The sequence below is a fragment of the Pristis pectinata genome, chromosome 25 (genome assembly GCF_009764475.1).
Source record: "Pristis pectinata isolate sPriPec2 chromosome 25, sPriPec2.1.pri, whole genome shotgun sequence".
NCBI lineage: Eukaryota > Metazoa > Chordata > Chondrichthyes > Rhinopristiformes > Pristidae > Pristis > Pristis pectinata.
Window position 1 is genome coordinate 31,702,447 of NC_067429.1, and position 14,034 is coordinate 31,716,480.

The following is a 14,034-nucleotide window of genomic DNA, read 5'->3' on the forward strand; positions in this document are numbered from 1 at the left end:
TGTATGCTATCCATGCAGATCACTTCATCACGAGGGAAAACAACAAAGTAGAGTAAAGTGTTAGTTACAGAAAGTCCAATGCAGGCAGACAATAGGGTGCAAGGTCATAACGAAGTAGATTGTGAGGTCAAGTTCATCTTATCGTACTAGGGGACCGGTTCAATAGTCTAATTACAGTGAGACAGAAGCTGTCCTTGAGCCTGGTGGTATGCACTTTCAGTCTTTTGTACCTTCTGCTTGATGGGAGGGGGGAGAAGAGAATGTTTAGTGTAGGTGGGGTCTTTGATTATTTTGGCTGCTTTACAGAGGCAGTAGGATGTGTAGACAGTCCATGGAGCGAAGGCTGTTTCCAACAATGTGAGTTGTGTCCACAACTCTCTGCAATTTCTTGTCATGGGTAGAGCAGTTGCCATTATCAAGCTGTGATGCATCTGGATAGGATGTTTTCTATGGTGCATCAATAAAAATTGAGTGTCAAAGGGGGACATGCCAAATTTCCTTAGCATCCAGAGCAAGTGGAGGTGCTGGTGAGCTTTCTTGGCTGTAACATCTGTGGTTGGACCAGTTCAGGATATTATGTTCACTCCTGGGAACTTGAAGCTTTCAACCCTCTCAATCTCAGCACCATTGATGTAAACAGGAGCGTGTGCACTGACCCCCTTCCTGAAGTTAATGACCAGCTCTTTGGTTTTGCTGACATTGAGGGAAAGGTTGTTGTCATGACACCATGCTGCTAGGTTCTTTCTCCTTCCTGTACTCCAACTCATTGTTATTTGAGATTCAGCCCACTTATGGTGGTGTCATCTGCAAACTTGTAGATGAGTTGGAGCAGAATCTGGCCCCACGGTTGTGAGTGTATAGGGAGTAGAGTAGGGGGTTGAGGACGCAACCTTGTGGGGCACCAGTGTTGAGAATAATTGTGGCAGAGGTGTTGCTGCCTGTCCTCACTGCGGTCTGTTGGTCAGGAAGTCGAGGATCCAGTTGCAAAGGGAGGTGTTGACTCCCAGGTCTAGGAGTTTGGAGACGAGTTTGCTTGGAACTATGGTATTGAAGACAAAGCTGCAGTCAATCAGTAGTCTTTCATGGGTGTCTTTACTGTCCAGATGCTCCAGAGATGAGTGTAGGGCCAGGGAGATGGTGTCCACCGTGAACTTGTTTCGTTGGTTGGCAAATTTGCAGTGGGTGAGGTTGTCTAGGAGGTTGGAGTTAATGTGTGCCATGACCAGCCTCTCAATGCACTTCATGATGGTGGATATCAGAGCCACCGGGTAGTAGTCATTAAGGCATGTTACCTTATTTTCTTTGGTACCAGGATGATAGTGGTCTTAAAGCAGGTGGGAACCTCAGATTGAAGTAGAGGGTAAAAATATCTGCAAATACCCCTGTCAGCTGATCTGCACAGGATCTAAGAACACAGCCAGGGACGCCGTCTGGGCCAAATGCTTTCTGCAGGTTCACTCTTGGGAAGGCTGAACTAACATCTACAATGGTGACTGTGGGTTCAGGTGCATTGGAGGCTGTTGGGGTGGGTTCAATATTCCATTCCCCTTCTGTTCAAAATGCGCAGAGAATGCGTTAAGCTCATTGGGAAGGGATGCACTGTTGTCAGCGATGCAGCCTGACTTCATTTTGTAGCCCATTATAGCACGTAAGCCCTGCCACAACTGGCGGCTGGTCTGGGACTCTATTTTGGACTCATTATCTCTTGGCATCCCTGAGAGCTTTACGGAGGTTGCATCTCGCTTTCTTGTATAGGTCAGGTCACCTGATTTGAACACCACAGTCCAGGACTTTAGTAAGGAGTGGATCTCCTGGTTATCCATGGTTTCAGAATAATACCTGATCAGGGACAAGTCAACACACCAATTCAAACGTGGAAACTTTGCGTGGACCTTTGATTTACCTGTTTGCTTTATCTCGGAGAGAATCAGTTAGGATGGGCAAACTCCATTAATGCTGATTATATAACAGACGTAAGAACACATGACTGCTCCCTGGAAGCAATCATTCCAGATTTGGAGTGTGGGATTATAATAACCGTGGTATGGACAAGGGTTCATGACTCTGGTTAGGCATGTCCCCAAATATACCTTCAAACCTTTACTTCTAATGGACCCAGTCATTTGGAGCCTTTTTCAGTTTCAGAATTGATCTGACTAAATGAGAGTGTATGAAGTAAGTTTAAAGAAAATATCTCCTTTAATGCCCCTTTGAATGTTCTCCCATTTTGTTTGTAGTTTAATCCAGGGATTAATGTTCGGTTGCTGGAAACTGCAGGGCAGTCCTGGGGGACTAGTAATCCCATCTTGGAATGCTGAAGGAGTTGATTACTTTGATTCCTGCTCTGTCTAATTCTTGCTCTTTCTCTCCTAGATCGGAAGTTTCTCATTACCAATGTTCGGATGAAAAACTGCGCCATTATCTTCTGCAACGATGGCTTTTGCGAAATGTTCGGCTACTCCAGGGTGGAGATCATGCAGAAACCTGGCACTTGTGATTTCCTGACTGGGCCAGCCACCCCGGAGAATGCTGTGGCACAGCTGGCACAAGCTCTGCTCGGGTCGGAAGAGGTGAAAGTAGAACTGCTGTACTACAGGAAAGATGGTAAGGACCTAGGATGTGGGCTTGCATGAGCTGGGTGTTAGTGACTGAGTGGTCAGCTCCTTGTTCACCATCAGGCTTGGGGCTACAGTATTGGTATGTCTCTCTGAATTGTGCCCTCACATACACAGTGAAAGTGGTTTATTATTGTCACACATACTGAGAGTGGAAAATCTTGTGTGCCGTCCAGGCAAATCATGCCATACGCAAGTACATTGAGGTAGTAAAAAGAAAACAGTGCAGAATATAGTGTTGCAGCTACAGAGAGTGTAGTGCAGGTAAACAGTGCAAGGGCCACAATGATGCGGACTGGGAAATCAAGAGTTCATCTTTAGAGTACGAGGTCTGTTCAAGAGTCAGATAACAGCGGGATAGAAGCTGTCATTTAGTCTGGTGGTATGTGCATTCAAGCTTTTGTATCTAAGTTGATGAAAATCAGATTCCCAGCATCTGCAGTTTCTTTGAAGTAAAAACAGAAACTACTGGAAACATCCAGCAGGTCAGTCTGCATCTATTGAAAGGGGAGCAGAGTTAATGTTTCAGGTCAAATACCCTTCATCAGAACTGGGAAATTGAGAAAAGTTAGTTGGGAGGGATGGATAGGACCAGGGGAATATGTCCAAGGTAGGCCAGGATTGCTGCGTTAATCAGCTCTGGACGAGTCATGCGGTTGATAGGGACAGTTGGTATGAAAACAATGGAATGTAAAAGCCGTGAAATGTAGAGCTATAGCAAATGCCCAGTGGAACAAGCTGTGTGAATGGAGAAAGAAAAACCTGTCAGTATTATAGATAAATGATCTACAGAACTGGCCAGTCAGTCATGGGGATATATAGGCCCTTTAGCCCAATTCATGCCAACCAAGATGTTTATCCAAACCTTTCCTTCCCCTGAACCTGTTTAAATGTCCTTTAACTGTTGTAACTGTACCCACCTCTGCGGCTCATTCCATATACCCACCACCCTCTATGGGGGGTGGAGAGGAGAACATGCCCCACAGGTCCCCTTTAAATCTTTTCCCCCTCTCACCTTAAGCCTGTGCCCTCCAGTTTTAGACACTCCTACTCTTGGGTGGGGGGGGGGGGAATACAAACAAGTAAAGCAAGTTAGCTGAACTTGTTAGATTTGGAAGGGAGTGTGGAATCTGCAATGTGCCCAGACAGGTGGTGAGGTTCTCTTCCTCAAACTTGTATTGGGCCCTGTTATTAGCAGGACAGGAGGCAAGAGACAGGTCAGGGTGGGATGGAGAATTAAAGGGAATTGGAGAATGGGAGTTGCCTAACCTCTTTAACTTGATAATTTACTCAAAAGCAATTGACCCCTAACCTTAGTGGTTATTCCTCATGGCCCTAAGGGAACACTGCTTAGAAGGTTGTGTTACAACTTTATAAAGTGTTAGGTTACAGCTGGAGTATTGTGTGCTGTTCTGGTCACCACATTATAGTTAGGATGTGATTGCATTGGAGAGAGTGCAGAGGAGATTCACCAGGACGTTTTCTGGGATGGTGGTCTCCATTACGAGGACAAACTGTATAGGCTGGGTTTATTTTCCTTGGAACAGAGGAAGGCTGAGGGGGAACTTGATACATAGTACCCTACGCTGTCTGAGTGGGTGGTGGAGATGGATACTCTCTCAGTATTTGAGAAACATCTGAACGAGCCCTTAAATCAGGCATAAAAGGCTACAGACCAAGTGCTGGTAAATGGGGTTAGTATAGATAGGTCAGTGATCAGCACTGATGTGGGTTGAAAGGCCTGTTTGTGCTCCTTGGCTCTGAGTTCAACTCCTGGGAACCTCTGGCCCATGGCCACTTAAAGTGAAGGAGCATTCAGGATGGGGTTGAGAACCTTGAGTCCGTGCATCTGGAGCATGCAGAAGCCCTTCATAAGTGGCAAGGGAGCGGACCAACTTACAAACTACCCACCCACCTGTGGAAGAACTGAGATTCCCGTGTTGAGTCACCTGAGAGCCCCCAAAACCTGCATGGAAGCAAGTGGTGTGAGCATTGTGGCTGCTCCACACTGACGTGGGGGTCAGGGCTTCACCCTGGTTGGCACAGTGACAGTGGGCCAGGGTGGCACTTGGCACCGTGTTGCTCAGATCATTGGTCTCTGCCAACATCTCCTGTGATGGAAGCTGCTGTCTCTTGAACTTTGACTGCACAGCTTTGTTGAGATAAGAGCTTCCATCACACATAACAGGTGATGATAGAGACTGTAAGATCTGGGCTGTCAGTTCACACGCCATAGGTGCTATCGGTCCCAGCAATGCCTGCACTCGCTGTGCTGTCTAGTCCCAGCCCTGAGTGGTCGCACTGCTCACACCAGCCCTTGCAGGCACTCTGTGTTGCCCTAATGGCTCCTGTTATATCTTGATGATGAGATCACCATCTCGCTGTTGCAGGAGTGCCAGTGTAGACCTGGGGTTCATGCCTGGCTCTCAGCACAAGAGAGCACAGCATAAGCAGGGGTGTGGCCACTGCAGCCAAGTTGTACAGAGTAATCAGGAAATTGTAACAAGGATGATACTGTTTGATATTGATTTTCCAATACAATTGGGATACTTCATTCTTGTCTTGGAAAAGCAATTCTGCAGTAATGTAGAAAAGGCTATAATACAAGACTATTAAATCATTATTGTTAACCAGTATTTTCAGGACCAATAACCTTGTGAAGAGTTTTGGGAAAGTGATTGCAGAAGTTTAATTGTTTAGCCCTGTTTTTCAGTGTTATAGAACAGTACATCTCTCGAGGACTGGTAGAGCTACTGCCTCCCAGCTCCAGTGTGACTTGGGTTCAATCCTGGCCTCTGTCACTCTGTGGAGTTTGCACGTTCTCCCTGTGACCGTGTGGGTTTCCTCCAGGTGTTCTGGTTTTCTCCCACATCCCAAAAACGTGTGGGTTAATTGGCTACTGTAATTTTGCCCCTTGTAAGTAGGTGAGTGGTTGAATCTGAGGGGAGTTGATGGGAACGTGGGGAGAATAAAATGAGATCAATGTAGGGTTGGTGGTTGGCCTGGACTCTGGTCTGTAGGACCTGTTTCTGTGTTGTATGGCTATTTTGTGTGTGGTAACAACCATATCTGGGTGGTTCTGTCGCAGTTTGGAAACTTGCTTGGGTATTTCTAGCTGTTGCCATGTCAGATGGATAGGGTGAAGCTGCTCCTCCTGAACTTTGTTCTGAAGCATCATAGAACACTTGGACCACATTGTCCTGGCCATGTCATGATGGCCAGCCTTCATTGCCATAGCACTAGACTAGAACATCTGCCAAGTCTGTCCTTCTGGATGCCCCACACTGGATCTGCAACCCAGACCAGACTCCCCCATCAATATTTTGTCCCTCTCCTGTTTAGCCACCCTTATCACTGTCACCTAAGCACTTAAAACAGCCGAGTTCCAGTCCCCCCTCCCTGACGGTGCACAGGCTCCACCAGTGACTGCTGACTGCAATGAATGTAGACTCCTTTAGAAACTTTGGTTCTTTATTCCAATGGTCTGCCCATGGTTCAGAGAAGTTAAAATGAGTATCTGATTACCTGGTTTTCTCTGCAGATGTCCCAATGACCTGCTCAGTATATCCAGCATTTTCTGATTTCTTTAAGATTTCCCACCTGCAATTTTTAGCTTTTGAAATAATCCTGCTCCTGAATTGCTTCCACCTGCTTGTCATTTGTTGTTTTTTTTTTGCCTGCTACATGTAGAAGAATCCTTGAAGTTCACAGTATATTTTTTTTAATTTCCAGTTTGTGCAAATGATGATTCTCCTTTGCTGTGGGAGTTGAGGCATGAAATTCAGCTTGGTTATCTTGGATGGGAGTTCCATAGAGGATTGATGAATAGTCCCAGACCTGTCTTTAGTGGGAGACCGAGGTCGGTTCACTAATTCATGTTACAGTTGGTTTGACTTTCACTGGTTTATTTCTATCTGCAGGACTGGAAGGTTGGTGAAATGTGTAGAGTACTGTAATCTCTAGTATGATTTTCTGATGGTATTTCCTGCCCCTCTTCTGTAGACGGTAGCCAAGCTAAATCGTGCATCAATCAAGAAGGTTGTACAAGTAACATTGGGTCAGGTGACACTTTGGTTCTGGGCTGCTGTCTTATCAGACGTGGGGTGTACTTTGGGATTCTGTCGGGTATGGAGTTTGCACAGGGGGAGGTGGGGAGATGCTTCTGGCACAGGAGTAACAGTGGTGGGATTGAGCTGTGGTGTCACCTACAGAAGGATACACTGCTCATGATTTAGGCCAGGGCCACAGGATTGTTTTCAACCAGTGCTACTGGTCCTTAAACCTTTCTCCTTGGGATGTGGGCATGGCACAGATGGCTGCTGTTCGACTGTCTGCTGTGTGAGATCAGGTGGTGTAAGCTGTTGCCTTGAATGGCCTCCTAGCAGAGGGAGCTGGTTTGGCATGGGTGCTGAGTTGAAGATGCAGCAGTATGACTGCACCAGACCCAGTCACAGCGCAGCTTCCCTCACTGACAGCATGCATTGGCGCACTGGATCCCTTCCGCTCCAGCTCAGTCTGAAATCGAGGAAAACCTGTTCCAAGCACAATGTTCAGTCAAAAGATAAAACTACAGTTCTTTATTCAGAACTGAAGAAAATAGGATATTTGTTGAGGCCTTAACACTCTATCAAACTACTAATGTTACACGGCAGGTGTTGAAGCTGGAGACCCGTCCTGTGGCAAAGCCCTTGCTGCTCACAGACAATCCGCCTCTCCCCACCCGGCCCCAGTCACCGTGTGAACCATTGGAGACTTGCATTTTACTTACAACAGTTATTTCAAGATTATTTTAAAGCTGAATTCAAATCCATTTGACCTCTGGTTCTCAGGACAGTCTGCCCAGCAAGGGCCTGCATTTTTGTATGCCTGGAGTAGGACTGAGGAGAGATTGAATTTGGTGTATTAGGGTAGTCTTGTTGATAGACAGTTATGATGGATCCTAAAGTAGAGCATAGGAAGTTCACGCTGTGCTAAAACAGAATGCCTGTGGCAGCATTGCAATACCACAGTAAGTGAAGATCTACACCTCAGAACTGGCTGTGCCTCCAGCCAAGCTGTTCCAGTACAGTTACAACACCAGCATCTACCCAACAATGTGGAAAATTGCCCAGGCATGTCCTGTTCACAAAAAGCAAGGTAATTAGTGTAATTCAGTCTGGGTAATTAGTGTCCAGTCAGTCCATTCCCATTTGAGTGTCACCAGGGCCACTTGGCTCAAGACCTTATTGCAGCCTTGGTTCAAACATGCATTCCAAAGTTGAAGTGAGACTGACTTCCATTGATGTCAAGGCAGCACTTGAGTGAGTGTGACATAAGGGAGCACTGGTAAAACTGAAGTCGATGGGCATTAAAGGGAAACACTCATGCTTCACACAATAGAAGATGTTTGGGGTTGTTGGTGGTCAATCACTCCAGCCCCAGTACGTGCTGCAGGAGTGCCTTTGGGCAGTGTTCTCGGCCCAGCAGTCTTCAACTGCTTCTCCAATGAGCTTCCTTCCCTCGGTCAGAAGTGGGGATGTTCACTGAAGATTGTGTAATGTTTCTGTTTACACTCTCAGCTCAGCAAATGAAGAAACCCGTGCCTGTATACAGCAAGCCCAAACCACGTTTGGGCATGGGCTTGTAACATTCATACCACAAGTGCGAGGAATGACCATCTCCAACAAGAGAGTCTAACCTCTTGGCCTTGATGTACAGTGGCATCATCCTTGCAGTTTCCCCCGCTATTGACATCCTGGGTGTTACCCTTGAGCAGAAATTCAAGGGAATGAACCACAAGTACTGTGGCAACAAAAGCAGATGAAAGGCTGGGTATCCTGTGGCATGTGTTCCACCCAATATCCTAAAGCCTTTCCGTCATCGACAAGCCACAATGGGATGCTGTCCACTAGGATGAGTGCAGCACCGACAGTTCTGAGCTCTGCACCCTATCCAATACCCTAAACACTCACTCCCACCACAAGGACGCTGTGGTTACCATCTACAAAATGCTGCTGTAGTTACTCATCCAGGCTACTCCAGCAGCACTTAAACCCATGAACTCCATCAAGGGGAAGGTTAAGGACAGAAGGTGTATGGCAATTCCACCCTCTGCAGGTTCCCCAGCAAGTGACATGTCATCTTCACTTGGAAATGAGTCACCAACCCTTCATCAGTACTGTGCCCAAATCCTGGAACTTCTCCAACAGCACTGTTGGAGAAACTTTACCAGAAGGACTGCAGCCCCTCAGTAACAGCCTGCCCTCTCCAGGGCAATTAGGGATGAGCAATAGATTGGTTTATTATTGTCACTTGCACTGAGGTACAGTGGAAATACTTGTCTTGATGCTGGCCTTTCTAGCACCACCCAGATCCTAAAAACATGAATTTAAAACAAAATAGTGCTAGCCCATCAGGACTGCTCTTGGTGAGTCTGCAAGGCAATGCATTGTACACCTGCTCTGCAGATTTGGTCTGACCCCACCTCAAGTAGCTGCCTCCTGCAGGGGACTTTCTCCAGAATGAAGAGGCTGATAGGATTGAAAGATGAAGGTAGGTCATGCACACCTGGCAGGCATGTAGAGAAGGTATTTATCCCCTCAGCTTTAAGAAGATGGAGTGACCTAGGCAAAGCCTTTAAAATGATGGAGATTTGCCACAAGAGGCAACAATCAAGTGGCACAATGTGAAATTCAGCCCCACTTTTGAAGAACAAATTGTTGTGGGGAAGCAGAATAGCTGGTGCATTCATGATATGGGGGGCTGTGGATGCTGGCAGACTGCTGCAGTTCAGGACTAGGTGGGGAGACGTTTACCCTATTGGGAACTACTAGGTGCTCCTGGCTTGAACAATTGGTTCTGTGGGCATGAATGTGGGAGCTGACAGTACCCTCCCTTGTTAATCCTGGGCTTTGTGGACAGAGTTCTCTCATAGCTCATCTACACATTCTCCTGTTCAATGCATTGCACAAGAAATTCCTCTTCCCAAATTTCATTAAATTCTTATCCCAAAGGTATTTATACAGAAGCCATTGTGAAATGCAGTGTTACTAACAATGCTGAATAAATATTGAATCTATGCGCAGGAGGTTACTGCAGACTTCACAGTCCATTAATCTGCAAGATTTAGAAATCAGACCTTCCAACAAGCCCTAGTGCATTGGTTTGTGTGAGATTAAATTTCCACCTGTTTTTTTGACAAGCTTTGGCCTAGAAGAGATGTCACATTAAGGTGCACAACTGCCCTCGTGGGTGGGCTGTGCCAACCTTCAGTTGTGCCCATTTGCACTGTTGAGAGTGAATGAACTGTTATTCCTGCCACAGTGTGGTCTAATTCCCTAGCAGTACTTTGAGAGAACTGTCTCACAAGGAAAGGTGTGGCAGGGCATTGTGTCAGAGGTGTGGAACCACCAAGCCATGCTTCAAGAGAAATAAGCTGACCCAGAAATGGTTGTGTTTCAGTTTCGGGGAATGTCCATTCTGGATAGTGTTGGGCAGAAGATAGCTACATGATGGCCTCTCCTGACATATTGTACAGCACAGAAACAGCCCTTCAACCCACTGATGGTTGGTATGGACTCTCCTCATTTACACCAGTCCTACACTAACCCCATTTTATTGGGTTGACTGGAAGGGATGGGCTGGGTTCCAAGGGGAGGGTTTTCACTCTGCTCCTAAGACTTCATGGCTTTGTATAGTCATAAAATCATACAGTACATTTTGCCCATCTACACCAATCCCATTTGCCCACATTAAGACTTGCACTTCAATAGGCAAGGCATAGGAGGATCTGTCTAAATGCCTCTTGAACATAGTGATTGTATCTGATACCACCACCTCCTCTGGCTGTGTTCAGTCATCAACCATTCTCTTGGTGTAATTTTTTTTTAAGAAAACTCATCCCTCAGATCCCTTTTTAAAATCTCCCCCCTCCTCCCCCCACCCTAAAACTAGACCCTCATGTTTTTGATAGCCCTACCATGGGAAAAAGATTTTGACTTTCTACCCCATCAATGCCCCTCATAACCTTGTATACTTCTATCATGTCATCCCTCAGCCCCCCAACCCCAGGGAAAACCTGTCCAGCCTATCCAAGCTCTCCCCATGACTGAAGTTATCCAGCCCAGGCAACATCCTGGTGAAGCTCCTCTGCACTCTCTCCAGCACAATGGCATCCTTCCTATGGTGTGGTGACCAGAATTGCACACAAGTGCTCCAAATGTGGTCTAACCAGTGTTTTGTAAATTGCAACATATTGTCTTGGCTCTGACATTCTGTGTCCCAACCTATGAAGACAGACATGGCGTAACCCTTCCTTACCACCCTATCGACCTGAGGTGCCACTTTCAAGGAACTATAGACTTCAACCCCAAGGTCTCTCAGTTCATCAACATTCCTTAGTGCACCATAAATGCCTATTTGACTTTCCAAAATGCATTACCTCGCACCTGTGAGGATTAAATTCCATCTGCCAATGCTCCAACTGATCTACATACTGCTGTAGCCTTGGACAACCTTCCACACCATCTACAATACCACCAATTTTTGTCATCCATAGATATACTCCTACGTTCACATTCAAGTTGTTAACATGTATCAAACAGCAAAGGTCTCACTAAATTCCATAAGATTAACAGCTACTGCCCTGCCTTCATTGATCTACTTTTTTAATTCCTCAAAAATCTCAATCATTAGTGAAACAAGATTTCCTCCTCAAAGCCATGCTGACTATCCCCAATCAGTTCCTGCCTTTCCAAATGTACATAAATCTGTTCCCTTTAGAATTTTCTCCAATGATTTCCCTACCATTGATGTGAGGCTCCTGGCCTGTAGTTACCTGGCTTATCCCTGCTGCCCTTAAAGAAAGGAACAACATTAACTATCCTCTAGTCTTCTGGTACCTCATTAATGAAGATATAAAAATCTGCACCAGGGCCCTAGCAATATTCTTTAGCAGTCTGGGATAGCTGTCATCTGGCCCTGGGACTTATCAGTGATCAGAGCTCCCATCTTCAGTCACTGGCTCTCCAACAGCTACTTCTGACTCTAGTGGGAGGTGAATGCAACCAATGAGTCGACAGCCATCCCAGGTCTACCTTCTCTCAATAAATGGTTCAATTGTGTTTTTTTGCCGTTATCAGATAGTCTTTGTGGCAAGATGAAATCGATGGTTGTACTGATTAGGAATCCTCTCCCAAGTTTCCACTCAGTTGACCTGTTTCCTTGACACAAAGTGACTGGAATTGCTGTAGTTGGTGCAGAAGATCACAGATTTCTCTGGGTGAAGTTCAGGTTGCACCAGGCTTTGTGCTCATTCTACAAGCTGGGCCTGAAGCAAGCCCTGGCTACACACACGCCCACTTCTCATGATGTTGTCACCAGTGGAGTTTCTGTTAACTACACATTTGCAGGGCTATGAGGTGGCTCCAAACGATAAGCAGATTCTTTAGTGCACAAGGATATTAACATGGTTGTTTTAGAAGCTTTTGATTGCAATATTTTTCAATTAACTGCATAACTGATTATTGTAACTGGGAATGGTTCTGTATGTGTCATTCCCAGGGAGTGGATTAACACTGATTTTTAAGATGCTAATTTTTTTAGGGAAAGCTCCTTTATTAATGAAAAGCACCAAGTTAACTAAGTTAAATAAATTGAGCAAGGTTTTTCAGTTGCGACAATTCATGCTTGATCTGCACGTTTGGTGAAACACAAAATTATAAGATGGAGCCTCAAAGGTCAAATCACACTTCAGAATGGTGAAAGTTGTCCACATTCCCCAATTGCTCCTCAGTGTTCTTGCATAAAGTGACTTTTCTGAAAATGGTCAGTGTTCCCAAATATTATAATTAGAAAGCTCTTGGTGGGTAAAAATGTGGTGGAGTGAATTTGGTGGTGGCTTTCAAAACCAAATTGATTTTTTTGAAAAGATACTGGGCAATGGGGAAAGAGCAGGATGGGATTAATTGGACAGGGCTGCTAAAGAGCCAGGGTGGACCCTGTCCTTGGGTTAGACCAATGCACTGCATTGCTCAATTCCTCTGGAACTGAAGTTCTCACTTTGACAGGTGTGTAACAGCATTGCAGGCAGTTTTCACAGATCAATTATACAAATCGTCTGTAAAACAAAAGTGTTAGATAATTGCTGGGCAGTCACTTAATCTGAAGAGTGACGTTAAGAGTCCAGACTAGGACAGTGTTACCACAAGCCTCCCATGAGTGAAAGTTAAAAGAACTGCAGGTGCTGGAAATGTGAAGTAAAATCAAAGTGCTGGGGCGTCAGGTTGGGCAGAATGTGTTCCTGCTTGTATCAGCTTGATTTATTGTCACTTTCTGTCCACCTGGGTTGTTCAAACAATCACATTCCAAAGAGACTGGAAAAGCTGAGCCATATCCCTTCCTCTACAACCCGCCACCCCCCACAGCAGAGGAGATTTAATGGAGTGATTTCAAAATTATGGCATAATTTGATAGAATGAAACAGAAGAATTTTCTATTTGCAGGAGGGTTGATATCATGAAGACAAATTTAGGAAAATAGGAACACGGCAGCAGGAAAGGGCCATCATCCATTTATGTCAGTTCTGCTGTTCAGACTACGGTTGATTACATCTCGCTGCCTTTGGCAAGGCTGGATTCGCTTCCTGGCAAAGTTTACCAGTTTCAGTTATAAAATCCTCTGCCTTCCACCTTCAATTGGTCCAAAAATCCACTGCGATTGTATGAGGAAGCTTTTGTTCTACCCAGAAATGGCCTGGGTCCAATAAATCCAATTGGTTAGGGCATCGCATCAGGGAAATGGTGTCTTTTTACCCTATCAAATATTTTAATCATCTGGCCCTGGAGAGGCTGCAGAGGAGGTTTGCAAGAATGATCCCAGGAACAAAAGGCTTGACGAATGAAGAATACTTGATGTCTCTGGGCCTGTACTCAATGGTGTTCAGAAGGGTGGGGTGGGGGGAGGGGGATTGCATTGAAACCTACCAACTACTGAAAGGCCTGGGTGGAGAGGATGCTTCCATTAGTAGGAGGGTCTAGGATCTGAGGACTGGGCCTCTGAATAAAAGGATGTCCCTTTAAAACAGATAGGGAGGAACTTCTTCAGCCAGAGGGTGGCGAATCTGTGGAAATCGTTGTCACAGGTGGCTGTGGAGGCCAAGTCATTGGGTATATTTAAGGCAGAGATTGATAGGTTCTTGATTGGTAAGGGGGTTTATGGGGAGAAGGTGGAGGAATGGGGTTGCGAAAAATCAGCCATGATTGAATGGTGGAACAGACTCAATGGGCCGAATGGCCTAATTCTGTTCCTGTTTTTATGGTCTAACATACCAAGTAGATTTCACTTGTCTCTTGAACACAAGAAAATATGTCCCTCATCTTTGCATGTTATCATAATTTAACCCTTGCAGTCCTGTTGTTTGGGTGAATCTGAACTGGGCCAC

The 14,034-nt window shown here is 45.6% G+C and overlaps 1 protein-coding gene across 3 annotated transcripts in view; it reads left to right on the top strand.

The window, feature by feature from the left end:
• kcnh6a (potassium voltage-gated channel, subfamily H (eag-related), member 6a) overlaps positions 1-14,034 on the top strand; it is a 165,298-nt gene that overhangs the window by 21,696 nt on the left and 129,568 nt on the right. For all 3 annotated transcript variants that reach the window (XM_052038856.1, XM_052038855.1, XM_052038854.1), the window contains one exon: positions 2,374-2,604. In XM_052038856.1, the coding sequence (XP_051894816.1) occupies positions 2,374-2,604 (231 nt within the window). The remainder of the gene's footprint in view (positions 1-2,373; positions 2,605-14,034) is intronic.